This window comes from Asterias rubens, chromosome 2 (genome assembly GCF_902459465.1).
Source record: "Asterias rubens chromosome 2, eAstRub1.3, whole genome shotgun sequence".
Lineage (NCBI taxonomy): Eukaryota > Metazoa > Echinodermata > Asteroidea > Forcipulatida > Asteriidae > Asterias > Asterias rubens.
In genome coordinates, this window is record NC_047063.1 from 9,256,478 (window position 1) to 9,284,231 (window position 27,754).

General features: G+C 38.6%; 2 protein-coding genes across 2 annotated transcripts in view; one reads left to right on the forward strand and one right to left on the reverse strand.

The window, feature by feature from the left end:
- Positions 1–2,793: 2,793 nt before the first annotated feature.
- Positions 2,794–5,253, reverse strand: LOC117303155. The gene is made up of 3 exons (XM_033787280.1): positions 4,045–5,253; positions 3,452–3,600; positions 2,794–2,981 (listed from the first exon to the last, which is right to left on the reverse strand). Exon 1 carries the CDS (start codon positions 5,014–5,016, stop codon positions 4,135–4,137), a length of 882 nt encoding a protein of 293 aa, XP_033643171.1. The 5' UTR covers positions 5,017–5,253; the 3' UTR covers positions 2,794–2,981; positions 3,452–3,600; positions 4,045–4,134.
- Positions 5,254–8,546: 3,293 nt separating this feature from the next.
- Positions 8,547–27,754, forward strand: part of LOC117307138 (protein O-linked-mannose beta-1,2-N-acetylglucosaminyltransferase 1-like) — a 33,131-nt gene continuing 13,923 nt past the window's right edge. Inside the window, exons 1-13 of the mRNA XM_033791807.1 lie at positions 8,547–8,678; positions 9,262–9,393; positions 10,138–10,190; positions 10,714–10,764; positions 11,691–11,905; positions 12,737–12,800; positions 13,402–13,549; positions 14,461–14,582; positions 15,337–15,427; positions 16,102–16,295; positions 18,247–18,339; positions 19,684–19,779; positions 24,860–24,936. Of these exons, the coding sequence (XP_033647698.1) occupies positions 9,311–9,393; positions 10,138–10,190; positions 10,714–10,764; positions 11,691–11,905; positions 12,737–12,800; positions 13,402–13,549; positions 14,461–14,582; positions 15,337–15,427; positions 16,102–16,295; positions 18,247–18,339; positions 19,684–19,779; positions 24,860–24,936 (1,287 nt within the window). The 5' untranslated portion in view covers positions 8,547–8,678; positions 9,262–9,310. The remainder of the gene's footprint in view (positions 8,679–9,261; positions 9,394–10,137; positions 10,191–10,713; positions 10,765–11,690; positions 11,906–12,736; positions 12,801–13,401; positions 13,550–14,460; positions 14,583–15,336; positions 15,428–16,101; positions 16,296–18,246; positions 18,340–19,683; positions 19,780–24,859; positions 24,937–27,754) is intronic.

The following is a 27,754-nucleotide window of genomic DNA, read 5'->3' on the forward strand; positions in this document are numbered from 1 at the left end:
AAACTTACTTGGTAAAAAGCATTTGGAGAGTTTGATTGTAATCAAAAGTCATGATATTGTATTTTGTACATACGTAGAGCCTACCTTGCTTAGTGTTTAGTTTTTTCAACAGCTGTTGCTGATTACTGTCAATATATGGATATTTACTGCGGACGTCACTTCCGATTTCAATACAAGTGGGGATGTAATCCACACAATGTATTGTTATTATAAACCTAATTGAGTAGCGGGCCGTGTGTGAATTGTTCATACCAGTATGGAGTGTAACCATATAATTGGTGACGTCAGGAAAAACCTTGATTACTAACTGGCATTTGAGATGGACAAATAATATTGTTGTTTTTTAAGTACATATACTGTAACTTCAATATTCTTGCTCTTTGTTTCTGTATTGTTTTGGGGGGTTTAAATTAATATCTAAATTATGGTTTATGTAAAATGCGCACAATGCTACTTTGTAATCAGCGTTAGCCACGGTGGGCGGGCCCGCCCAGCACTGACAATTTTCGCCCAGCACTTCAGCTGAAAAATAGTCTGCTGCCCACCACAAAGTTTCCCCAAAAATTAAAAAAGAAAAGAAAAGTTCTGCCGATATTGATCACATTGCAAGATTAAAATGTCATGTTTTTCGCAATCTCTGACCAAATTTAAATTCAGCTGCCCACCACTAAAAATGTCCTAGCTACAACACTGTTTGTAATGTACTTTATGTGTTACATACAAATATACAAACATAAACGTGTCTGAACTTGTACATTACAAAATCATTGCACAATATGGCGTCATCCAACATCTCTTATCACTCAATACAATCACTCCTGCAGTAGCCTAATAAAAGTGTCCGGGTAGAACACATGGGTCTGCATAAAATTACTGATTTCGGGGCTGCCCAGTAGAAAACACACCAGTTTATTTTTCTCTGTCTAACTACTTAAAATCAAATATAAGTTTGTCCAGCACCAAAGGCTAACATTTTATGTAGTTTTGCCTCATCTTGGCACAAATGGTATTGTATTTTATCTCAAATTTACAAAAATTGGCGAGTTTAAAGTCTGGCTCTTTCCTCCTTTAAAAACACTGGACACCCTTGGTTATCGCAAAGACTAGTCTTCTCTCTTGATGTATCTAAATATATTCATAAAAAAAACCAACCTGTGGTCTTGAAATCAAATTTGTGGAAATTTACTTCCTTCTCGAAAACTATGTTACTTCAGAGGGAGCCGTTTCTCACAATGTTTTATACTATCAACAGCTCTGCATTGCTTGTCACCAAGTAAGGTTTTATGCTAACAATTATTTTGAGTAATTACCAATAGTGGCCAGGGCCTTTATAGATGTAACAAACAAAACAAAGACTATGTTTGAATTGAATATTTAATTTGAAGCCTTTTATGAAACGGATATATTTCCACCTGTAACCTTTATTCAAGTTGACAATTTTCATACAATTTTACATGTTCTGGTTTCCACCCAAAATATTTTGGTTAAGCTAGTCATGTGAAGCCAAGCCTTAAGGTTTTGAATAGACTTGTTCAGTCCCACCTACACTGAGTTTATTCAAGGGGTCTTTCTATTGTTAGTGTGCACAAACAAGTCACACACCCATTTCTCCATTCATTACCAGATAAAAACACACTGGTTTCTATGGAGCTCTAGAAGTGCCATCCAACTTGTTAATATCAAGAGATAGTTTCATGAAGCCTGTAAGCACAAAAAACAAGCTTATCCCAAACTATTGTTGCCAAGCAAAAATAGGTTACCCACCAGAACACCATGCCGTTTCCATTGCTGCGACTGGTACTGCGGTCATTTCTTGTTGGTCATTTGTCATTGGTCATTTTCTGCTTAGCATTTATTTGAAATTGGGCCCTGGCATGTCATATCAGCTGTCGCATGATCCCAATTTCACACAGCTGCTTAAGCAGAAAGTTTGGCTTAGCAATTCCTGGTCAGCAGAATTGGGCAATACACTGGTCACAAATGGTACAAGTGACATTGTATGTTGACTTGGAACTCTATGATATTAGGCCTTGGCTTAAGCAGAAAATATTTCATCTAATTTCTGCTAAGCCAAATGTGGCTGGCAATCAAAATAACAATAACAAAATGACACTTTGGCTGGTAACCTATTTCTGGTTAGCATAATTGTTTCTTGCTTAGTTAATTTTCATGCTTTAGCAGCTCTTTGAAATTTGGCCCTAGCACCCCAAAGTTTTCCACAAAACATAAATATTCAGCAGTTGTATATAACATTAAAAAGCTGTCTTTATTTAATTGTATTCACTGTAATTCACAATTGTTTAAGTTTGATAAAATCAACCAATAGTTTTTAATTATTTGGTTTTGATGAACATGATCCTAATTTACAGTGTCCCTAGTATCCCTTTTTGCTAAATTACTTCTTGGGAAATTGTTCTCACTTGATAATTAATTAATTACATTTATTGACATAGGTATTGTTTTTAAGGTGACGTGACAACTTTGTAGCAGTTAGCCACTGGACATTTTTGGTAACTGTCTAAGACAGTATTCTCACTTGGAGTATCTCAACATACCCAGATGTATGCATAAAATATTAACAAACCTGTGAAAAGTTTGGGTTCAATTGGTCTATGAAGTTGCAAGAAAACACCTTTGTTACACAATTTGTGTGTTTTTCAGTGCATAATAAAAGGCTTCAGGCCTGAAGTCTTTCATGATTTGACTGAGTGAGAAATTGCCTCGTTCTCAAAAACTTTAGTAGTTACTTCAGAGGGAGCCGTTTCTCACAATGTTTTACACTATCAACAGCTCTCCATCGCTCATTACCAAGTAAGTTTTTATGCGAACAATTATCTTGAGTAATTACCAATGGTGTCCAGGGCCTTTAATTGTGAGCGATTAACATAATAACAACAACTTTTACAGAGGAGGGTCAAACTGATGTACCGTTTTAGCACGACTGACTCCGTCACCAGATCAAATGTCTCATCCATCACCACCTGTAATAAACAAACACTCGTTGATAATATTTGGTTTCAAATATTGGGTCACAATTTTGAATTATAAACAAATTTGATGCCAAATGTTTATTTAGAAGGTAATCGGTAAAGGATTTTCAGTTCGTGAAAATATTTGAACAAAATACACCAAAACAAATAATTGATTGTATTCTATTTTGTAAAATTACTTTATTGCATTTCATATTCATTTAACGAAACAGTTAACAATGGACTAGTTAAACAATATTGTGAAACTGTAGCATATGATGTGGCGAAAAACATGTACATTTTGTATTAAACAAACAAAAAGAGTCATTTTGTCAACAACAAAAAGAAGTTATTAAATTATATCAGGAGTAGCGAGTAGTTAAAATTCATGAATAAGATGGTAGACATCACTTTTTGGGTCTGACTTTTGCCCAAATAAAGATCGAATCAACACTATTAATCAAAGCAGAGCACTAAATTACCTGGAACTCTGTTCTCACCCAGATGACCTAATGAGGTCAACAGTATGAGCAGTCCCAGACAGGTCGAAGCAGCCCTGCGTTGCCACGGAGATGATGATGCAGTTCTCACATTCTTGCAAGCAAGGTTGAGCAGCAACTGATGTTCGTTCCTGAAATGATAAATTCTTAGTCTCGTAAGAAACAAATCTCTTCAATAATCGCAAGTAAATAAAGAACTTTACGATTTCTACTAACAAAAAAAAAGTAACTTATCATTAAATAAAACCTAAAAAACTGTTGTAACTGCAAACGTTGTTACACGTTTTGACTTGTAGGCAAGTTATAAATTACTTCAGTAAACATTGACTGGATATATAAAACAAAAAAGCATTCACTTTTGTTTGTAACACAGAACTCTACCTTGTGATGGTTTACCTAAACTTTTTAGAAATACATGTACATTGTACAAGCGTTAAAAAGTAAGACAAACAAAAAGTCAAATTTAAATAATATTAATAAGTGTTCTTTCAAGACTTTCAATGATTGTAAAATGATTGGTATTGTTCAATGTTTAATTCTTAAACTACAAAACTGTTGTCCATCTTTGTACGTACTTGCACAAAACCCAACTCTTTCAAGTCTGTCCATTTCTATCAGCAGAGATTTCCCAAAAGACTTGACAACAAATCCTCTGTGGAGTCTTCTTAGCAGGAGAATCGGGGCTCTCTCGAGACATCCGACGGGATCAATCTCAAGACCTTTCTCTGCTCCAACTGTTTCAGCTTCTCCGTCAACTTCATGCATTTGGAGATGAGTTCTTCTTTCGTTGCTTCTTGAAGACCCCTGGTGATGTTGTTGTTGTACTCCTCTTCAAAGTTTCTCTGCAGGAAATCTGCATCCGTCCCATCTATGACGATGCCTCTGTTGTATGAGTCGACCTTAGCAGCCGCATCTTCTTCATGAGGTTGTGATGTTGGGTGTGGATTGTCATACTGGTTCAAGCCTCCATGGTTCAAGTCATCGGGGGAGCTCGGTAAACTGCTGTAGTCTGAGTAGATACTTCCAGAGGTTGTGGGGCTGTAACTCCCACTCCCGGGCGAGCTGTTTGGGCTGAAATGATGCCGTGGAATGTCATCATCCTCGGGGAAGAAACCGGTAGGGTCTAACTTAGTTGGGTCGGCTAGTCTAGGATGGCCGTTGGATGTAGGATTGTGTGTTTCGTCAACAACATGCAGCCCCTCGATGTACTGACTCATGAGGAAATCGTTATCGTTACGTGGTGCACCGAGTACTCTGTGGTTGTTGCCGCCCCGTAGTAGAGCACGGGCGAGAAGGTCGCGTCGGTGTTTGGAGAACCGGTGTTTGTGGACGCTTTTCCCCCGTCGGTGACGCCTCTTCCGCGATCGCCGAACCTCGTCGTCCACCAATTCATTGGCACAGGAAGATACCATTACGTTTTCATGTGTTTTTACTTCAACTTCTGATTTTAAACACCCCCCGAAGCCGAAGTCCATGTCTAAAAATGGGTGTTCACGCGGTTTCATGCAACAGTTTCCCTCCGTAGATTGCGCAATGTGGTCTTCCATTTCAAAATCACACAACACTTTGGATTTGTGATGAGAATTCTCTCTGCAACGATTTAAAAAGTTACAAACTGATGAAATTGTTGTTGGTCGAGTGCTTGAGAAGTTTTTCTTTCGATTGTAGGAGGATTCGAACGAACAAAATAGCTAACGAGTGTGTGGATAATTCTTCTGCACGTCGAACACGTCTACACTCAACGCTATCTGAACAGTAAATGCGCGATTGAGAAACGTTTACCAACAAAACACTATCATCGAACGAATGCGCATCGTACATGTTCGTCGTTACTACGTTTATGAATGAATGGAGTTGTAAATAAAGCTTATGTCATGGTTTCCCTTTGTTGTGATTGGCTTTCGTCTTGCATGAATAAGTAGTAGTCTGATACCCTGCCGCCAGTAATGCATACAGATGTGTGAAATAGTGTGAACTGATGGTTTAGGTTTCAGACAATGCACCAAGTTATCAACATTGAAACTTCTTTTTGTAGGACCAAAAAGGTTAATACAGTGCCATCACAAACGCCTGCTACAAAAACAAATGACAATAAAACTAGTCGAAATCGGAACCCCTTTGCCTACCTCCTCCATGCTTGGTGGGAAAAAGTATGGAGTTTTTACGACCTATTTGTAAGTTTTTGGTGTTTCTGAACTTGCTTTTATTTTAAAATTAAGGTAAGTTATGTTTTCTCCAGAAAGAGATAATAATGTATTTTTCTATAGGTAAATTTACAGCAAAATTTGGTAATATGCTTGGTTGGTCATTGGTTTTTGTCGTTTGGTTTTTACCCGTTTTTGGGGACGGTGTCATGTACGTGTGTACATAGTGATCATGGTACATGTTGGCCCACCTTGTTGAGCTGTAATGGCTCCGCTTTTAACATCGGTCTCATCGTGAGACCGATGTTAAAAGCGGAGCCATTACAGCTCAACAAGGTGGGCTAGGTACATGTATACCGTTTAGTTAGTAAGGAATTGAGACTGGGAGTATGCTTGAAATATTGAGGGCGACCAAGTATTAACATTTCAGATCAAACTTAATTACACATTTCCTCCTTAGTTCCTGTGAACAAAAGTTAGATAGAACCACACTCACAGGGGGAATTGTGGCAAAGTTTCTGTACATGGCGCCACCATAGCCATTACCATAGTTTTAGACCCAGCATGGACCCAGTGACTGGGTGGGGCGTAAGTGGGGCGCTAGATTCCTTTTTTCGAAATTTTGACATTATCGATCATACGATAATGTCAAAATTTCGCACCACTTACTGAACTGGATCTAGCGCCACCATTTTTTCGTTTGATATGAAATAGATATAGATGGGCCTAGTATCTAATTTACCTCAATAATCAATATTGAGATATCCCTTTTTGTAAAACTGAGTGAAAAAGTGTTGGCGTCATACGGAGAGTTATCCGGAGTTGTTGGCCTGATCCAGTTAAAGCCGTAGTCAAAGGTCTAGTTAAAACCTGAACAAGGTCTACCATTAACAAGTAGTATTCCAGTTACACTCTTTCTTTTCTTAGGTTAGATTAAAATAAAGGCTTGTTGTCATGGTTGTTGTATAATCTGTACTCCTGACTCTAGTTTGACGGACGGCACAATTGTCCACGTAGACAGTAGTCGAGACTCGACTAAAGAACTAGGTAGTAGTAGTTACTCCTAGAACTATGATGACTGACGTTCGTTCTGCTATCGACTCCACAATAGCCGAACGAAACTAAAAGTTCTAGGAGTATTAATTAGTATTAGTGTAGCAACCTACAAAATTGTTACAGTTCCACTCTTTTCTTACTTAGACCTAAACAAAGGCTTGTTGTATTCGACACAATTAGTCGAGTAGTCGCTGCTCGACTAAGCAATCACTAGTTAGTATTTCCTAGTAGTAATGACTACGACACTAGTCACCCAGATGAGGCCTAAAGGTAAAAATATTATTATTATATTTAAATGTTATTATAACTTCCTTTCCAATTCCAATTCTCCTGAAGACGAGCAGATTATACTGTTCGAAACGTCGAGACCAAACCAGCTCTTTTCAGAGCCAAAACTCACCCTAAGAGATTTACACATGGTTGTACGGTCCACAAGTTTACTATTTATTTATAGTTTCTCCTTATTTCTCCACACCCGAAAGCTTCAAACAATACTTTTATTTCCAATTCAATTGATCATTCTTTCCTAAGGCATAAAACAAAAATATATATATTGGTGTAACCCGACGTACCCTAAAAATACAGTGGACCCTGGATATTTTAATTTTTTCAAGGGCAGAAATTTATTGATTAAAATCTATTAAAGACATAAAAATAAAATAAATGTCATCAAGAGTTTAAATATATACTATTTGTTGTGTGTAGCCTCGTTTTCTTTTGTTGTCTACCGGCTTAAACAATTAGAAAACATTTTCGTTGCTGGTAGTGAAAAAAACAACCTATTTTTGGGGGCCCGGTACGCCAACATAACATTTTTTTATATATTATGCCTAAGCAGTAATCCAGTAACACAGTTGGTACTTGGTATTTTGGCTGTTTACCTTATATCTACCTAGTAAGCATAATTTTGTAAATAATTCTGACAATTAAATGGTGTGTTTTTGCCCCCTCAGAAACTTAGCCGGAGAGAATTTGCTTGGAGGATAATATGATCTCTTCGAAGGACTCTCAATACAGATGATGAGTCGACTGGTTGCGCTGGTTTGTCCTACATGTTACCACGTAAAGTAGCTGTTATGCTATGCAGAAAAATGTGGAGAATGAAATGTAAGTTGTTATGTCATTTGTGGCGGCTTGTTTTTGTATAGATGCTAATAATTAGAGAACTATGACTCTTGCTTCTTACAAGTTGCCCTGTTCTTTATTTAATTTCAGTCTCTTTGTCGCTTCCCTCCAAAGACTTGGGGGGGGGGGCATAGAGAACTATGACTCTTGCTTCTTATAAGTTGCCCTGTTCTTTATTTAATTTCAGATCCTGTCAGCATTGCTTTAATCAGCAAATAGTCTTATACTTATTTATGCTAGAGTCATAGTTCTCTAATAATAATAAAGACTTGTAATGCTCACACATATCCACCCTGCTGGGTGTTACTGTCGCAGTTAAAACAAAACAAAAGAAAAGAGACATAGCAAAACTAGTCACTGAAAACCTGCGACTTTCGAGAAGCGAGGTAAGAATTTTGTGGTGCAAAGACAAGATCCAAGATTAAGTGGTAGAGAGTTCTAGATTGGTGGCGTAGCTAAAGGAAAAGGTCGACTGTGATTGACCTGGGTTCATAGAGCTGCTAAGCAGACAAATTTGCTTAGCTTGAAATTTCTTCTTTGAAAAACAGGATTACCAATAGTGCTGGTAGAATAGTGAAATTTGGTATTTGGTTGACCGCTAGACAAAAATTCTAAATCTGAGGTCTCAAAATCAAATTCGTGGAAAATTACCAAGAAAGGAGTAATGCCAATAATTATTTTGAGTAATTACCAATAGTGCCCATCATTGCCTTTAAGTATTTGTTGCAATATTTGTTTATTTGCAGTTCATTATCAAGCAGTGCTGCTTCTCGGTGTTGGACTGATCTTCATTTGTTTGTCTCGAATCTTCAGTAGTTCAACAGAGAGCGAGCCGCGTCTAAATGTACAGAAAAACATCCAGATTCGTCCCACTTCATCAAAGAGTATGTAAACCCAAAGAATTTTCTCTCTGACAACATTGTCTTGCAAGTTCTAGATTTTATTTGAGCAAAGATTGTAGAGCACTTATGACGCTAGGAACAAGTTTAAGTGCACACATTTAGTCGACCAGCAACTTTCATAAGCAGTGACGCCCTCTCTCGAATGACTCGTTTGGAAGCCTAGTCATCTATCGGTATTCAACACACAAATGCCTTCCACGTATTCACCATAGTGTCACTGGTTCCCTCAGCGCTTTCACGTGTTGGAAGAAAAAAACACCCTTGTCTCACTAGTTGTGTGCCTTCAGATGCCTTGAATTCGAGACCTCAGCTGAGGTCTCAAATTCAATTCAAATATTTTAGTGAGAAATTGCTTCTAAATCTGAGGTCTTAAAATAAAATTCCCGGAAAATTACTTCTTTCTCAAAAACAACGTTACTTTAGAGGGAGCCGTTTCTCATAATCTTTTATACTATCAACAGCTCTCCGTTGCATGTTACCAAGTTAGCTTTTATGCTAACAATTATTTCGAGTAATTACCAAGAGTGTCCAGTGCCTTTAAACGTTCAGTGGTGTTTATTTGCAGAAGCTAAAATCATTTATGAGGATACAACAAAATGTAACAACCGGCAGACATGTCGACAAGGTCAGCTAGCCTTCTCCTTGCATCAGGGATGGAGAATACTGGAAAGCCTTATATCTGTCTCAACGGTAAAGTGTAAGTAGTGGGGAAAAAAATTAAAAAATGGGGTTGAACAGAGAAAAATTAAGTAGAGCGGGACTTAAACCTGCAAACCTTGGATTAACGTGCCGGCGCTCTACCAACTGAGCTATTAACTAGCATTGTGTTGGGGTCTCCCTATTTTGTGAATATCTTTGTTTAGACGTGACAGTCAGAAGCCATTGAACTGCACTAATCATTTTGTTACTTCGTTCAACCCAAATTTATTTTTTTAAATTGATCAGTCATTTTACCTTCTTCAGTTTGTTTCATATCTTGTAAGAGATACTTATAATGAGTGTCATAAAAGTTTGCATTATTTAAAGGGTTTAAATGTACTTTTTTTCTAGCACAAAACACAATGTCAACAGTTGATAATGATATTAGAAAGCTTCCCTTAAAATATCACTCTCTGAGGTGCTTTAGTTTTGGAGAAATGTGTAAAACAATGCCACAAAAACAAAAAATTGTTTAAGTTTTAGCATGTGAAAAACGTATTAACCAGTTATGGTATGTTATGGTATGTTATGGTATAATTTCATAACTGGTTACACGTTTTAACATGCTAAAATAATTTTTGTCTCACTGAGACAAACATTATTTTGTGACTTGTTTGACATAGATCTAAAAAAAAACTACAGCACAAAACCATGTAGCTTTAATGTAAATCTGTGGACATTTAAAAAAAGTACCCGAATCCTTTAATCAATGTTAACACATATATTGTTTGTTATCTTTTAGCATTTTGAAAGATGAGGAGATTGGAAGAGGTCTTAACATGGCAGTAGTGGATGGTAAGAAATCTTCATTTTATCTCTAAAGGAATGGAGTTGCAAAAATACATTTTTCATTTGTTGAACCAGTGCAGCATTTATTTTACAGCAGTTTGGGTGCTCCAATATCGGAGGGTTACCTCCTCCAGTTGCAACCCCCAATTTGTACTAAGTATTTATAACTTTATTTATTTACTTGTAACCAATATTCCTGTAATTTTGTACAAATGGAAATTAAAAAAACAAACAAACAAACAAACCACAATTGAAGTTTTACCCATTATACTGTATTACCATTCAATGTCAACCGCTGTGAGGTTTAGCCTGCAGTCTGATATCATGCGGTGAACTTTTCCTACACAGTATACAGTCAACCCTCCTACTGTCTGATCATTCAAGTTCAAGCTTTACTTTTCCAACTTCGTGAATTATTGAAATAATTGCTTATAGTATGACTAACTGATTGATTGTATGCAATTGTCAATTACCCAAAATACTAAACAGTATAATTTTGTGATTATTTATGTTTTTGTTTGTTTGAAAGGCAATGTCAAGGAAGTGATTATTACGCAGCGTGCAGACACATATGCAGAGGGTGAGTGTGCTTTAATAAAGGAACACTTTACCTTGGATCGGACATGGAGGAAGGAAGAGAAGGAGCTCGAACGAAGGGACTTCAAAAGCCAAACCCGTGGTACCGCCGTCGTTTAACGACACCTCGTTATCACCCACATACCTTATACAAACAATGGGCGACCTGCCGTCTGTGAGTTTGCGCGTGCGCACTTGGTTCTTTACTCAACTATGGTGTCATATGTCGTATGGGTATAATAAAGAAAAAACAACTTTTTTTAGACCTGATAAAATTTGTGTACACTTTCGCCCACTAAATTGAAAACACAATTGTATACCAGCCACCCTCGTGTGCTAATACCCAAATTTTGAACCACCGCTAGTGACAGGAAAGTCGCAAAAAATGTAAAAATATGCTAAGATATTTCCATGTAAACACCACAAGTGGTAAATGAGAATGTGTATATTCACAATTCTTGTCTCCAATGGTTCAACTTTACACGAAGGCAACGGTGCAGAGTGGCGGTACCACACCTTCTGTACAAAGAGATCTAATCGCGCTCACTAATCGGCCGTCCAGCTGGAGGTCTCCTATCTTTTTCCACAGGTCAGACAGGGGCATTGTCAGGGTATTTTTTTGTTACTGCAGTTTTGTGTGTCAGTCGAATTCCTTCTCCTCCTTCCTCCATCGATCAGACGAGTTGGTGTTTGAAAAGCGATGTAAACCGTTTGTTATGAAATGTAAATGGTTAGATAGATAATTTAAAAGTAGAACATAATGATCCACACAAACTTGCCTCGAATTTGCATGGTTTTCCTTTTACATCACGACGAAACGCGGTCGGAGTGTACTGTTTGGTTTGAGTGTATGCAGACAGACTTTGTTGTGTCGTAGTACTTTGTCCGCCATATCTCAAAACGGCTTATTGTAAATCTTTTCTTTTACAGCTCCCGAGTCGCTTGTCAAGTTTCTTACAAAAATCGCTCCTGGTGATGTCCTGATGGTAGTGACATCAGATGACGCGGCCCGCATGCTGTCCAAGGATGTTAAGGAGATCCTAAACAGAGACTTTAATAGTCGGCTTATATACGACCTCGCATATAGATCAACCTGGGTGTTTATCGGACAGAAGGGAGTCAAATCATCAGTTCAAATTGAAAAGGTGAGATGTTGACGATTTAACTATGCTTACCAGTATTTAACCGTAACCTTAAAGGGTCTACATGTATGTACTTTTTGTAGGACACAAAACACAATGTCCACAGATTTACATCAAACTCAAACAGTTTGAAATTATTGATGGTAGAGAGCTTCCTTTAACATATTACTTGCTGCGGTGCTGAGGTTATTGAGAAATGAGTAAAACAAGTCACAAAAATATTTGTTGTCTCAGATGACGAAAATTATTTGAGCATGTAAAATGTATTTTCGTGACATTGTTTTACTAATTCCTCAAAAACTACAGAACTTCAGCAAGTAATATTTTAAGGGACGCTTTCTACCACCAGTATCTTCAAATTATGTGTTAATGTAAATTTGTGGACATTGTGTTTTGTTTTTCAAAAAGTACCCAAAGCCTTTAAAGGCAGTGGACACTATTTACAAAATAACTTTTAGCATAAAAACTTACTTGGTAACAAGCAATGGAAAGCTGTTGATAGTATAAAACATTGTGAGCTACCTCTGAAGTAACTTAGAATTAAGTAAGAATTAAGTAAGAAGTAATTTTTCGCAAATCTGATTTCGATACCTCAGAATAAGCTTTTGAGTTCCCGAAATCAAGCATCTGAAGGCACACAACTTCGTGTGGCAAGAGTGTTTTTTTCCCCATTATTATCTCGCAACTCCGACGACCAATTGAGTTCAAATTTTCACATTTTATGTGTATGTTGAGATACACAAAGTGAGAGGACTGGTCTTTGACAATTACCAAAAGTGTCCAGTGTCTCTAAAGAGATATTTCAACTGATTTCCCTTTCTTATTTTTGCTCAGCTGAATTTGATCCATGGTCAATGGGGAGAGAAGATTGATCTCCATGGATGTCTTTCACTACCAAGTAAGTCAATTTAGTCAACTTACTAGGGGTCAAATAGCGTTAATCAGTTTACTGCTAATAATAATAATAATAATAATAATAATAATAATAATAATAATAATAATAATAATAATAATAATAATATCAAAGTCTTATAAAGCGCATGTATCTACCAAACAACGTACTCAAGGCGCTGAGTATTTACAAACTTACAGAAAGATAGGTTATTGCAGTAATGGATTCTGAGACCCAATTATGTAGCACATTATAAGGGTTTACAAGGTGCTACGGCGCATACAGCAGCCACAGCCTGGAACACCGGGGCGAACCCCCTCTCTTTTCGATAAGTGCACTGGGTTCTGTTACATGTGTTCCACAACACATCGGACCAATGGCTTTACGTCCCATCCGAAGGACGAAGAAATGGTTAAGTGTCTTGCTTAAGGACACAAGTGTCAGGGCTGGGGATTCCAACCCACACTCTGCTGATCAGAAACACCAGAGTTTGAACTCAGTGCTCTTAACCGCTCGGCAGTGACACTTCCAAACTCAAGTGCCCATAAATCCGCCAAACAACATTGGACGACCCCTTAAGCTCTTTATATTTTATGGTTTGTTTTAGTGGATTTTAATACAAGCACGGTTGAGCAGCAGCGCGACTCGTCAAACAACTGCAACATACAAGAGCATTGTGGGAATAGTAAATTCCCTGTGGCTATCCAGTCAGGTGGAGACAAGGCTGTGCCGACAGTCTGCGTTGACGGCAAACAGTAAGTTTCTGCCCTCATAATTGGATAAGATATCAAAATGTGACACCTCTGCTTTATGGGTCTATGTACTTTTTTTCTTATAAAAAACACAATGTCCACAGATTTACAATAAAGGCAGTGGACACTGTTGGTAATTACTAAAAATAATTATTAGCATAAAACCTTACTTGGTTACTAGTAATAGGGAGAGGTTGATTGTATAAACGGCTCCCTCTGAAGTGTGGTAGTTTTTGAGAATGTTACAAGGGTGTTTTTTTCTTTCATTATTATCTTGCAACTTCGACAAATTTTCACAGGTTTGATATTTTATGCATATGTTGAGAAACACCAAGTGAGAAGACTAATAGTTATTTTGAGTAATTACCAATAGTGTCCACTGCATTTAATATATATCAAAAGTGCAATAGACGGCCATTCAAGCAAGCAACTCTTTAAACTTGATCTACAGTTAAGTGTAAATTTATCTACACTTTCTTCCCAATCAATAGAGTGACGCCACAGTAAATAGTTGAATGATGAAGAACTCAAGTTGCTCTATTCTGTTTTTGTGTTTTACTCATACACTGATGTGTGTTAGCACTGTATACTCACTACTTTCACGAGTCCTGTGAAAAAATTCACAGGCATATTACTCGGGTGGGATGCGAGCCCACGAACGTTGCAATTCTAGAGCAGTGTCTTACCAACTAGACGACCGAGGTTGCCCGGTAGCTAGAGGCAGTTCGAATCCTATGTTTTGGCAGGGGATATTTTTTCGCAGGACTCGGGAAAGTATTGAGTATACAGTGCTAACACACATCGGTGTATAGGTAAAACACAAAAACATTTTTTATCCCTGATCCAAATTTAACATTTCATATACTGCTATGTTCTCATTCATTCTGTATCCTCATAATTTGACTGTTCTGCAGAGTGTTGGGACCTGTAACCTTGGGTGACTTTCAACCGGCCTCTCGTGGACTCAACTGTCTTGTCTTTGATCCTAGCAAGATGAAAATTGTCAAAGTGGGACATTTTGACACTTACAATTCAGGTAAGAAAGTGACTTTAAAGGCACCGGACACTATTGGTAATTGTCAAAGAACAGTCTTCTACATGGTGTATCTCAACATATGCATAACATAACAAACCTGTGAAAATTTGAGCTCAATTTGTCGTCGGAAGTTGCGAGATAGTAATTGAAAAAAAAAAACACCCTTGTTACACGAAGTTGTGTGCTTCCAGATGCTTGAGAATGCAACTTCGACAAATTCTAAATCTAAGGTCTCAAAATCAAACTTGTGGAAATTCACTTCTTCCTCAAAAACTATGTTACTTCAGAGGGAGCTGTTTCACGCAATGTTTTATACTATCCACAGCTCTCCATCGCTCGTTACCAAGTAAGGTTTTATGCTCATAATTATTTTGAGTAATTACCAACGGTTCTTTTCAAAACCACCCCAACTCATTTAGATGAGTGTGGGCTATAATTTTTTTTCTTCCTACAGGCTGTTGCCACCTACTCTTGTGGCTGAAACAGGGTTACCCCTTTTACAGTCCATACGGATTTAGGCTTTGGTATCATCAATCTGAAGCCTGGCCGGTAGAGCAGAAAGCACTAACCTCCCCAATTTTATGTAGCAAGTGTCCACGACCGGGACTCGAACCTACACTCAGAAACACCAGAGCTTGAACCCGGTGCTCTGAACCGCTAGGCCCCGACATGCCACAAACTGCAAACCTTTCCATATCATATTTCCGCCATGCAAAGTTTTAAATCCTACTTATTGTTTGTTTGATTTGATCAGCCATTGATGACTCCTTGGCATCGTCTTTTCTAGAGGTGATCGAGGATGGACAGATTGTAATCATTGTGATCTACGACGAGGCTTCAAGAAAGTGAGTATCATTGATTTATTTTAAAGACACTGGACACAAATTGTCAAAGACCAGGCTTCTCACTTGGTGTATTTCAACATATGCACAAAATAACAAACCTGTGAAAATTTCAGCTCAATTGGTTGTCGAAGTTGCGAGATAATAATGAAAGAAAAAAAAAAACACCCTTGTCACACAAAGTTGTGTGCTTCCAGATGCTTGATTTGGACACCTCAAAATCTGTGGATTTATCTGATTGTTCGAAAGACTTCTCGGTTTTGAAAATAACTGACCTGCTTATTAACTAATACCTGTGCGGAAGGTAGAAAATCGGCTGGGACTACAACTTTCTCTTATATGATCGTAATTAATCGCTCTACCGCAGAGTGAGTTCTTGAGTTGGTCTCAACATATCGACTAGCTTGCTCTAGTCGTTTTCAGGAGACTTAAGAGATAATACTGCACAGAATTGTCGCACATGCTTTATACTCCTTAGGGAGTTGTCCTGCTTTTCAACTACTACCTCGGTAGTCTAGTTGGTAAGACACTGCTCTAGAATTGCAAGGGTCGTGGGTTCGAAATCACAGGACTCTGGAAAGTACTGAGTGTACAGTGCTAACACACATCAGTGTATGGGTCAAAAAACATATATATATCTTAATGGTTATCCATCATTAATTTCTTTTCTTGCAAAGGTTGACCGCTAAAACTAAGAATCTTCTTAGCTCCCTGGGAAGCAGCAAGATCGAAGACTTCAACTTTAGAGATAACTGGCTCTTTATCGGTCAGAAAGGGATCAAGGGATTCAGCCCCTTTGAGCAGCTTGGGTTCCGTCAAGGATCGGGATGGGGAGCTAAGCTAGACTTCAGGAAATGTGTTCCCCTTAAAAGTGAGTTTCAGAATGATTGAATGTTAATTAAAGGGACATTACAGAACTGGTTTTGCTAGCAAAAAAGTCGCTGGCAGTGCAAACACTTAATGTAATCCACCATATACATAAACTGTAGAAGTTCGAGATCAATCGGCCATCTTGGTCACAAGAGAATAGTGAAAAACGGATTACACATTTTGCATTGCATCGATGGCAAAACAAAAATTAATAAAACGCTCACTGAGCGATAATCTCAAAATGGGAAAGTAGATTATTTATTTCTCATTAAATTTGAAATTTCAGACAGAAATATTTCAAGGGATGTTTTCTACTATCATCATCATTAGACTGTGTAAGTTTTATGTAAATCTGTGATCTTCATGATTTTTGTTTCTTACCAATTATGTAATGTTTCTTTAAAGGCGCTGGACACTACTTCAGTGTGGACTGTAAATAATATGAATAATAATTATAACCAGTTTTTATATAGCGCTTTTCACACACCCACAGGCTTCTCTGGTCACTGGGCCTGAAAACATTCATTAAACTATCTCAACTCCCTGGGGAGTATACAACCTGTGCCACAATTCTATGCGCTACTCTGCTAAATCAATCACAAGAACCATCTCTGCCCTCACAGGTACCCATTTATACCCCTGGGTGGAGAGAAGCAATTATAGTTAAGTATCTTGCTCAGGGACACAAGTATCATGTGTGAGAAAACCCTGTTTCAGCCCCAGGAGTCAGATGCAGCGGCCCCTGGAGAAATAGTTAATTGTAGCCCACATCTTTAATTGGCCAGTTGCCTTCAGGCCTTGTGGGTCTGGTGACTTGCACAACAACAAAATAACAACAAAATAAATTAGTAATTTGTTTCCTTGATATTGTCCTTTGTGTTTCCATCTTCTTGTGGTTAAAATCAGTCCCTTCTCTTCAACCTTTGTCCCCTATTCAATGTTTACCCCTTGCTTGTTCTGTATGCCTTCTAACCCCATTGATGTTTTTCCACTTCACTGCCTATGTTTGACTTAGTTACTTGTTCATGTGTATTAATTTTGGTTTTTACCCATATACACCGATGTGTGTTAGCACTGTATACTCGGTACTTTACCGAGTCCTGTGAAAAAAAAACTCCCTGAGAACTTATTTGTTGTATATAGGTTGTAAATAAAGTGTAAATAAACGTTCTTTAATGTCAATAACTTGTTTTTAATTATTTGTTAACAACTATCTCATATAGTAACCCATTTTCTCCACAGGTTCCTCACACCTATTTTTAATTGCATCCTACGTGTACCTTTGGTCTTGTTATTCTTTAACTGACCATTGTTAGTTGCATCATGATGCAACTTGCTCTCTAATCCAACCCTTTCATGTTTCCCTGCATTGTTATCGAACAATGCTTTAACCACTTTTATGGTCCAGTAATTCATCCTTTCATGTTGAACATCCTTTGTCCTCACCACTTTACTCCTATTGGTCCATAGCCACCAATTTTTTCTGAAATAGAAACTTTGATTGGCTATAATTTTCCGCCTATTCTTGGATCCTTCCCTTAATGCCTTTCCCCTCTTTTTTCTATAAATAGATATGTATTTGTTTGTACTTGTTTTATGCCTCTGAAGAAGGTCCGGTTTGGATCGAAAGCTAAGGCCATCTACCCTACTTATTATATATATATATATGTCTGAGTATACTGTGCTAACACACATCGGTGTATATGGGTAAAAACCAAAATTAATATTCTTTATTCCCGATGCAAATTTAACTTCTATTAAATTAAATGTTTGTTGTGTTGTCATTTAGCCTTCAAAAAAGACTCTGCTTGGTTTGAAACGTTAGGCCAATAACAATGTTTTGCATTTTGGTTGGTAAGTTGTTTGCAACAGCTAGGTCTATTTTCTCAACAAAATAAATAAGCTGTGTCGAATGAATTGTTATTGTTCAGCCTTTATGTTCTTCTTTTCAGTTGAAGGAAAAGAAGCTGTTTCATCGCTTAGTATTAATCGTAAACGGATTGAGTTTTGCAAGCAGTACAACACATACTCTGACTTGTGTTCTGGTGAGTTCATCAAACCAAATAATGTTAGGTTTTTTGGTTTTGTTTTGTCGTAGCAAACAATCAGGCATGCATCTCTTGCGCGATACGGGTTTTTGTGTGTAAAATAAAATTGCGTAAAATAAAATCATGCTGCATGAAAGAAAATATTTGCATTGGATGCTCCGTGGAAGTTCACATACAAAAGCATTACACAGTCCAGGCACAGGCACAAGCTCTCCTTGTACAGCATACCTTCTACACTGTTTTTGCACAGTCCGGCTCCAAAGTGTGTTATTGTTTTTTGTACAATTGGATACGGGAGGATCCAGACACTGTAAGGGCCAAATACACGGCTAGGACACATTTGTCCTCGTACAGCATACCTTCTACACTGTTTTTTTTTGCACAGTCTGGCTCCATAATGTTTTTATTGCTCCTTGTACAAGGGGATTATAGGGAAACCAGACGCTGTAAGGGCCAAATACACGGCTAGGACAGAATTTTCCTCGTACAGCATACCCTTCTACACTGTTTTTTTTTGCACAGTCTGGCTCCATAATGTTTTTATTGCTCCTTGTACAAGGGGATTATAGGGAAACCAGACGCTGTAAGGGCCAAATACACGGCTAGGACAGAATTTTCCTCGTACAGCATACCCTTCTACACTGTTTTTTTTTGCACAGTCTGGCTCCATAATGTTTTTATTGCTCCTTGTACAAGGGGATTATAGGGGAACCAGATGCTGTAAGGGCCCAATACATGGTTAGGACACAATTGTCCTCGTACAGCATACCTTCTACACTGTTTTTTTTTGCACAGTCTGGCTCCATAATGTTTCTATTGCCCCTTGTACAAGGGGATTATAGGGGAACCAGACGCTGTAAGGGCCCAATACATGGTTAGGACACAATTGTCCTCGTACAGCATACCTTCTACACTGTTTTTTTTTTGCACAGTCTGGCTCCATAATGTTTCTATTGCTCCTTGTACAAGGGGATTATAGGGGAACCAGACGCTGTAAGGGCCCAATACACGGCTAGGACACAATTGTCCTCGTACAGCATACCTTCTACACTAGTCTGGCCCTTAGCGTTTTTATTGCTTGTTGTAAAGGGAATGAAGTTTTTTTTTCTTTCATTATTATCTCACAACTTCGAGGACCGATTGAGCTGAAATTTTCACAGGTTTGTCACTTTCTGCATATGTTGAGATACACCAAGGGAGAAGACTGGTCTTTGACAATTACCAATAGTGTCCAGTATCTTTTAAGTGCTTCAGACTGCTCACCATAACACACTACACATATTTCACATTTCTATTTTATGATATTGACAAGCCATCTTCCTTTTTTTTGGTTATCTGCAGAAGAAAATGTCAACAAATCTTTAAAAGCTTTACCACTGGACGACACTTCCTTGAGCAGTAATTTGGCATATACCCTGCCTATCCTAGTTGTTCCGGGTGAGTACTATCTGTTCATTTAGCAGTAATTTGGGTTATACCCCGCCTATCCTAGTTGTTCTGTGTGAGTGTTAACTGTTCATTGAGCAGTAATTTGGCATATACCCTGCCTATCCTAGTTGTTCCGGGTGAGTGTTAATTGTTCATTGAGCAGTAATTTGGCATATACCCTGACTATCCTAGTTGTTACGGGTGAGTGTTAAGTGATCATTGAGCAGAAATTTGGCATATACCCTGCCTATCCTAGTTGTTCCGGGTGAGTGTTAATTGTTCATTGAGCAGTAATTTGGCTTATACCCTGCCTATCCTAGTTGTTCCGGGTGAGTGTTAATTGTTCATTGAGCAGTAATTTGGCATATACCCTGCCTATCCTAGTTGTTCCGGGTGAGTGTTAAGTGATCATTGAGCAGTAATTTGGCATATACCCTGCCTATCCTAGTTGTTCCGGGTGAGTGTTAATTGTTCATTGAGCAGTAATTTGGCTTATACCCTGCCTATCCTAGTTGTTCCGGGTGAGTGTTAATTGTTCATTGAGCAGTAATTTGGCATATACCCTGCCTATCCTAGTTGTTCCGGGTGAGTGTTAAGTGATCATTGAGCAGTAATTTGGCATATACCCTGCCTATCCTAGTTGTTCCGGGTGAGTGTTAATTGTTCATTGAGCAGTAATTTGGCTTATACCCTGCCTATCCTAGTTGTTCCGGGTGAGTGTTAATTGTTCATTGAGCAGTAATTTGGCTTATACCCTGCCTATCCTAGTTGTTCCGGGTGAGTGTTAATTGTTCATTGAGCAGTAATTTGGCATATACCTTGCCTATCCTAGTTGTTCCGGGTGAGTGTTAACTGTTCATTGAGCAGTAATTTGGCTTATACCCTGCCTATCCTAGTTGTTCCGGGTGAGTGTTAATTGTTCATTGAGCAGTAATTTGGCTTATACCCTGCCTATCCTAGTTGTTCCGGGTGAGTGTTAATTGTTCATTGAGCAGTAATTTGGCATATACCTTGCCTATCCTAGTTGTTCCGGGTGAGTGTTAATTGTTCATTGAGCAGTCATTTGGCATATACCCTGCCTATCCTAGTTGTTCCGGGTGAGTGTTAATTGTTCATTGAGCAGTAATTTGGCATATACCCTGCCTATCCTAGTTGTTCCAGGTGAGTGTTAATTGTTCATTGAGCAGTAATTTGGAATATACCCTGACTATCCTAGTTGTTCCGGGTGAGTGTTAATTGTTCATTGAGCAGTAATTTGGCATATACCTTGCCTATCCTAGTTGTTCCGGGTGAGTGTTAATTGTTCATTGAGCAGTCATTTGGCATATACCCTGCCTATCCTAGTTGTTCCGGGTGAGTGTTAATTGTTCATTGAGCAGTAATTTGGAATATACCCTGACTATCCTAGTTGTTCCGGGTGAGTGTTAATTGTTCATTGAGCAGTAATTTGGCATATACCCTGCCTATCCTAGTTGTTCCAGGTGAGTGTTAATTGTTCATTGAGCAGTAATTTGGAATATACCCTGACTATCCTAGTTGTTCCGGGTGAGTGTTAATTGTTCATTGAGCAGTAATTTGGCATATACCCTGCCTATCCTAGTTGTTCTGGGTGAGTGTTAATTGTTCATTGAGCAGTAATTTGGCATATACCCTGACTATCCTAGTTGTTCCGGGTGAGTGTTAATTGTTCATTGAGCAGTAATTTGGCATATACCCTGCCTATCCTAGTTGTTCTGGGTGAGTGTTAATTGTTCATTGAGCAGTAATTTGGCATATACCTTGCCTATCCTAGTTGTTCCGGGTGAGTGTAAATTGTTCATTGAGCAGTAATTTGGCATATACCCTGCCTATCCTAGTTGTTCCAGGTGAGTGTTAACTGTTCATTGAGCAGTAATTTGGCATATACCCTGCCTATCCTAGTTGTTCCGGGTGAGTGTTAATTGTTCATTGAGCAGTAATTTGGCATATACCCTGCCTATCCTAGTTGTTCTGTGTGAGTGTTAACTGTTCATTGAGCAGTAATTTGGCATATACCCTGCCTATCCTAGTTGTTCCAGGTGAGTGTTAACTGTTCATTGAGCAGTAATTTGGCATATACCCTGCCTATCCTAGTTGTTCCGGGTGAGTGTTAATTGTTCATTGAGCAGTAATTTGGCATATACCCTGCCTATCCTAGTTGTTCTGTGTGAGTGTTAACTGTTCATTGAGCAGTAATTTGGCATATACCCTGCCTATCCTAGTTGTTCCAGGTGAGTGTTAATTGTTCATAGAGCAGTAATTTGGCATATACCCTGCCTATCCTAGTTGTTCCAGGTGAGTGTTAATTGTTCATTGAGCAGTAATTTGGAATATACCCTGCCTATCCTAGTTGTTCCGGGTGAGTGTTAATTGTTCATTGAGCAGTAATTTGGCTTATACCCTGCCTATCCTAGTTGTTCCGGGTGAGTGTTAATTGTTCATTGAGCAGTAATTTGGCATATACCCTGCCTATCCTAGTTGTTCCGGGTGAGTGTTAATTGTTCATTGAGCAGTAATTTGGCATATACCCTGCCTATCCTAGTTGTTCCGGGTGAGTGTTAATTGTTCATTGAGCAGTAATTTGGCATATACCCTGACTATCCTAGTTGTTCCGGGTGAGTGTTAATTGTTCATTGAGCAGTAATTTGGCATATACCCTGCCTATCCTAGTTGTTCCGGGTGAGTGTTAATTGTTCATTGAGCAGTAATTTGGCATATACCCTGCCTATCCTAGTTGTTCTGGGTGAGTGTTAATTGTTCATTGAGCAGTAATTTGGCATATACCCTGACTATCCTAGTTGTTCCGGGTGAGTGTTAATTGTTCATTGAGCAGTAATTTGGCATATACCCTGCCTATCCTAGTTGTTCTGGGTGAGTGTTAATTGTTCATTGAGCAGTAATTTGGCATATACCTTGCCTATCCTAGTTGTTCCGGGTGAGTGTAAATTGTTCATTGAGCAGTAATTTGGCATATACCCTGCCTATCCTAGTTGTTCCAGGTGAGTGTTAACTGTTCATTGAGCAGTAATTTGGCATATACCCTGCCTATCCTAGTTGTTCCGGGTGAGTGTTAATTGTTCATTGAGCAGTAATTTGGCATATACCCTGCCTATCCTAGTTGTTCTGTGTGAGTGTTAACTGTTCATTGAGCAGTAATTTGGCATATACCCTGCCTATCCTAGTTGTTCCAGGTGAGTGTTAACTGTTCATTGAGCAGTAATTTGGCATAAACCCTGCCTATCCTAGTTGTTCCGGGTGAGTGTTAATTGTTCATTGAGCAGTAATTTGGCATATACCCTGCCTATCCTAGTTGTTCAGGGTGAGTGTTAATTGTTCATTGAGCAGTAATTTGGCATATACCCTGACTATCCTAGTTGTTCCGGGTGAGTGTTAATTGTTCATTGAGCAGTAATTTGGCATATACCCTGCCTATCCTAGTTGTTCAGGGTGAGTGTTAATTGTTCATTGAGCAGTAATTTGGCATAAACCCTGCCTATCCTAGTTGTTCAGGGTGAGTGTTAATTGTTCATTGAGCAGTAATTTGGCATATACCCTGCCTATCCTAGTTGTTCAGGGTGAGTGTAAATTGTTCATTGAGCAGTAATTTGGCATATACCCTGCCTATCCTAGTTGTTCAGGGTGAGTGTAAATTGTTCATTGAGCAGTAATTTGGCATATACCTTGCCTATCCTAGTTGTTCCGGGTGAGTGTTAACTGTTCATTGAGCAGTAATTTGGCATATACCCTGCCTATCCTAGTTGTTCCGGGTGAGTGTTAATTGTTCATTGAGCAGTAATTTGGCATATACCCTGCCTATCCTAGTTGTTCAGGGTGAGTGTTAATTGTTCATTGAGCAGTAATTTGGCTTATACCCTGCCTATCCTAGTTGTTCCGGGTGAGTGTTAACTGTTCATTGAGCAGTAATTTGGCATATACCCTGCCTATCCTAGTTGTTCCGGGTGAGTACAGAGTCTCTTTCTACCTGTATTTGAGAGGGTACCCAGTCCACACCTTGCACCCACCATCTGGTACCCAGACAATGCATTGACCTCATGCTGTGGTAGCCTGCGGTAATCCATCTCTACACCCATGACATATATCCCTCAAACTGTGCCCACCCATAGTATGCCATCTAAACCTAAACCCATACCCAGACTGCTAAAGGCTTCCTTTATACTGTTTCCACCCAGAAAACCCTCTTTACTCCCCCCCCCCCCCCCACACCACATACCAAAAGCACCAAATATAGACAATTTGTAGGCAAACTCATTTTGAATGCTTTTGTGGTTTTAATTTTGATCAGGTTGATCAGTACTTAACAATTTACAAAGTTATAGCAGGGTGTCGACATTAAGTGTATTTTCTTGGTAGTCAGCAGGGCTAGTCGCCCAGAATGTTTAGTAGCTCGATGAGATTTTGGTTGCCCGAAAAACACGTCTTGAGTCAAAACACAAATTGTATTTCATTTTATACAATACCATCAGCACAGTTCATTATTGTTTGTGATGTTGATTTTTGTAGTATTTTTCCACTAGCTCGCCGGGCTATCGAACTGGAAAAATGAGTAGCCCGGCTGTAAATCTGGAAGTCCAGGGCTGAGTAATTGGTAATTGTCAAAGACCATTATTCTCACTTGGTGTATGCAAACGTATGCATAAAATAACAAACCTGTGGAAATTTGGGCTCAATTGGTCATCGTAGTTGCAAGAGAATAGTGAAAGATAAAATACCCTTGCTGCGTTACTTACTTCATGTGCTTTCAGGTACATAATAAAATGCTTCAGCTGAAGTCTTTTATTATTTGAGTGAGAAATGACCCCTCTTTCAAAAAGAATGTTAGATCAGAGTGAGCCTCTTCTCACAATGTTATATACTATCAACAGCTCTCCATTGCTCTTTGTGAAGGACATTTTTTATGCTAACAACTATTTCAAGTAGTTACCAAAAGGGTCCAGTGTCTTTAAAGTTTGGCTGCAGGAAGTTTTTACCGCTTTGTATGCAGTGAGTCTGTTGTCTCCTAATTCCCAATCACATTTTGAATGATATTTAAAATCAATTTTCTTGACTGTAGGTGTTGATCTGGAACCCTTACAGAAATGTTTGTCATCGCTGATTGCTGTGCCAGGTTTGAAACCGGGAAACGTACTGGTGAGTTTTACTAGAAGATTAATACAATAAGTTGTTAACTTTTAAAATAATAATAATAATATAATTTTATACCGCGCTTAATACTACGTTTTTAAGCGCATGGTGCTGGTGTCTTAGTGAAGACTATAGTAAACCAGGGCAACAGCACCAAATACAAAGAACAATATACATGTTTAAACTAAATAAGCACAACAAAGCAGAAATAATCAAGAAAAATAAACACAATCTACAGAAAATAACAAGATGCAGAATGGGGTGACTACAAAGATTCGAACAAGTGAGTCTTCAATATGGTTTTGAATGTTTGTAAGGAAGAAGCATTGTGAATTTTTGGAGGGAGAGTGTTTCATACATGTAGGTTGGGAGGTGCAACAGAGAAAGCTCTGTCACCGTAGCGTGTTTTCACACAATAGTCTAGACCAGATTTCCAAAAAGGGCTCTAGTTAAGGAAGTGAGCGGCATTTTTGAGTAAAAGTTGGTAACATACCTGATTTAACTAATTTGGGGGTGCTGAATCCGAAAATGGTGGATACCAAGGCTAATTTTTAGTCCTTCACCCTGAAAAATCAAATTTAAAACAATACAGAAAACCTAGCAGACGATGGACTTCTCACGTGAAAAATAGTCAGGTTCTGCTGTGGTTCCATATTGATGTTGTCAGGATACCACACAGGGCAGGTACCCGGGTGCAGGTCGGGTATCCGTAACAAACTTTTGATTGTACTGGATAGATCTACAACCAAATTGCACTTTCAGAGGGGCCAACAGGTGCTTTCAATGTCATTTTGAAAGTATTTGAGTTAGTGTTTTTTCTAATAAAGAGTTATTTATTATTTGAACATAATTTCTCTGTTGTTAAAAGCACAAACTGTTGATTATTTTCTCTTATTATGTAGGCCTACACTACTTAAACAGGTAGGCCTACCAGGTGTAGTCTAGACTCAACAATCATACAGAAAATTGTATTGTATATCAACTTTTCAGTGCTCCCTGTTTTTGAATAGGTTAGCTTTAAGTGTTCACACTCATGGCTTGAAAGTATCTTACCAGTCAAAACATTTGATTTTAGAGGATTTTAAAGTAACTCATTTGTCGATTACAATTCTCCCCCGTTTTAGAAAGTATTCTCCACAGTTGACGAATCAATCTAACTGTTTTAGGCTAACAATTGAAAAAATAATACTATGAAAGACAACTTAAGTGATTTAATTTTTACATACTTAACAATTAAAAATCACAGCATTGTCATGATTAAAATACTTTGAGAATAAAAAAATATATAATTATAAAAATACTTACATTTAATGAGCATAAGTCACTGAATGATTTTAAAGATTAAAGTGCAAGAAGCTGATATCTATGATCAATCGCAGAGTAAAGAATGATCAAAACATTTGATCATTCAAAAGGACCCAGCTTGTACCCACCTGTATTCTTGGTCAATGAAATGTCATGACCAGGACTTGTACCCACACCTTGCTTGCCAGCCTGTATAGACATTACCGCACAAGTTCCTGTGGTACTTAATATTCCTGTGGTATTTCGTGTGGTACATCAAGGTACCACAGGAAATATCATTCTACAACAGCCAGCCTGTAGACGTTACCGCACAAGTTCCTGTGGTACTTAATATTCCTGTGGTATTTTGTGTGGTAACAGCAAGTACCACAGAATTTTTTTGTAAGGGGTACTTCGCTATACTTATTTCATTGTACATTGTATGTACATGTACTGTACATTTACATGTCTATTGTATACGTTGTTTGCGTACACCGTCTATGAACTGCAGTTGTTGCCGAATCGTGCCGCACCGGGCTGTGGCACACTGCGCTAACAGCTTGGAATCAAGGCTAGCACATTGCAGACATTTTATCTAGGCTAAAGCTGTATTCTAATTGCCAATGTTAGGCTGATAAACATTGTACGAGGCTTCATTTCAAATTGAATTGACCCGGAATCCGGGTCGTTTGAATTGACCCGGAATCCGGGTCATTTGAATTGACCCGGAATCTGGGTCGTTTCAATTGACCCGGAATCCGGGTCGTTTGAATTGACCCGGAATCCGGGTCATTTGAATTGACCCGGAATCCGGGTCGCTTCAATTGACCCTGAATCCGGGTCGTTTCAATTGACCAACATATGCATAAAATAACAAACCTGTGAAAACTTGAGCTCAATCGGTCATCGAATTTGTGAGATAATAATGAAAGAAAAAAACACCCTTGTCACACGAAGATGTGTGCTTTCAGAAGCTTGATTTCGAGACCTCAAATTCTAAATCTGAGGTCTCGAAATCAAAATCATGGAAAATTACTTCTTTCTTGAAAACTACTCCATTTCAGAGGGAACCGTTTCTCACAATGTTTTATATTAACAACCTCTCCCCATTAATATTCTGACCCGGATTCCGGGTCAAGTAAAATGACCTGTAATCCGGGTCATTTGAAATGACCCGGAATCTGGGTCAATTGAATGACCCGGAATCCGGAATCATTTGAATTGACCCGGATTTGACCCGGTCATTTGAATTGACCCGGAATCCGGAAAATTACTTCTTTCTTGAAAACTACTCCATTTCAGAGGGATCCGTTTCTCACAATGTTTGGTATTAACAACCTCTCCCCATTAATGTTCTGACCCGGATTCCGGGTCAAGTAAAATGACCCGTAATCCGGGTCATTTGAAATGACCCGGAATCTGGGTCAATTGAATGACCCGGAATCCGGGTCATTTGAATTGACCCGGATTTGACCCGGAATCCGGGTCATTTGAATTGACCCGGAATCCGGGTCATTTCAATTGACCCGGAATCCGGGTC

What these genes read in the sequence shown, in the direction of transcription:
- LOC117303155 (XM_033787280.1), bottom strand. Translation starts at nt 5,016, where the DNA reads ATGGAAGACCACATTGCGCAATCTACGGAGGGAAACTGTTGCATGAAA.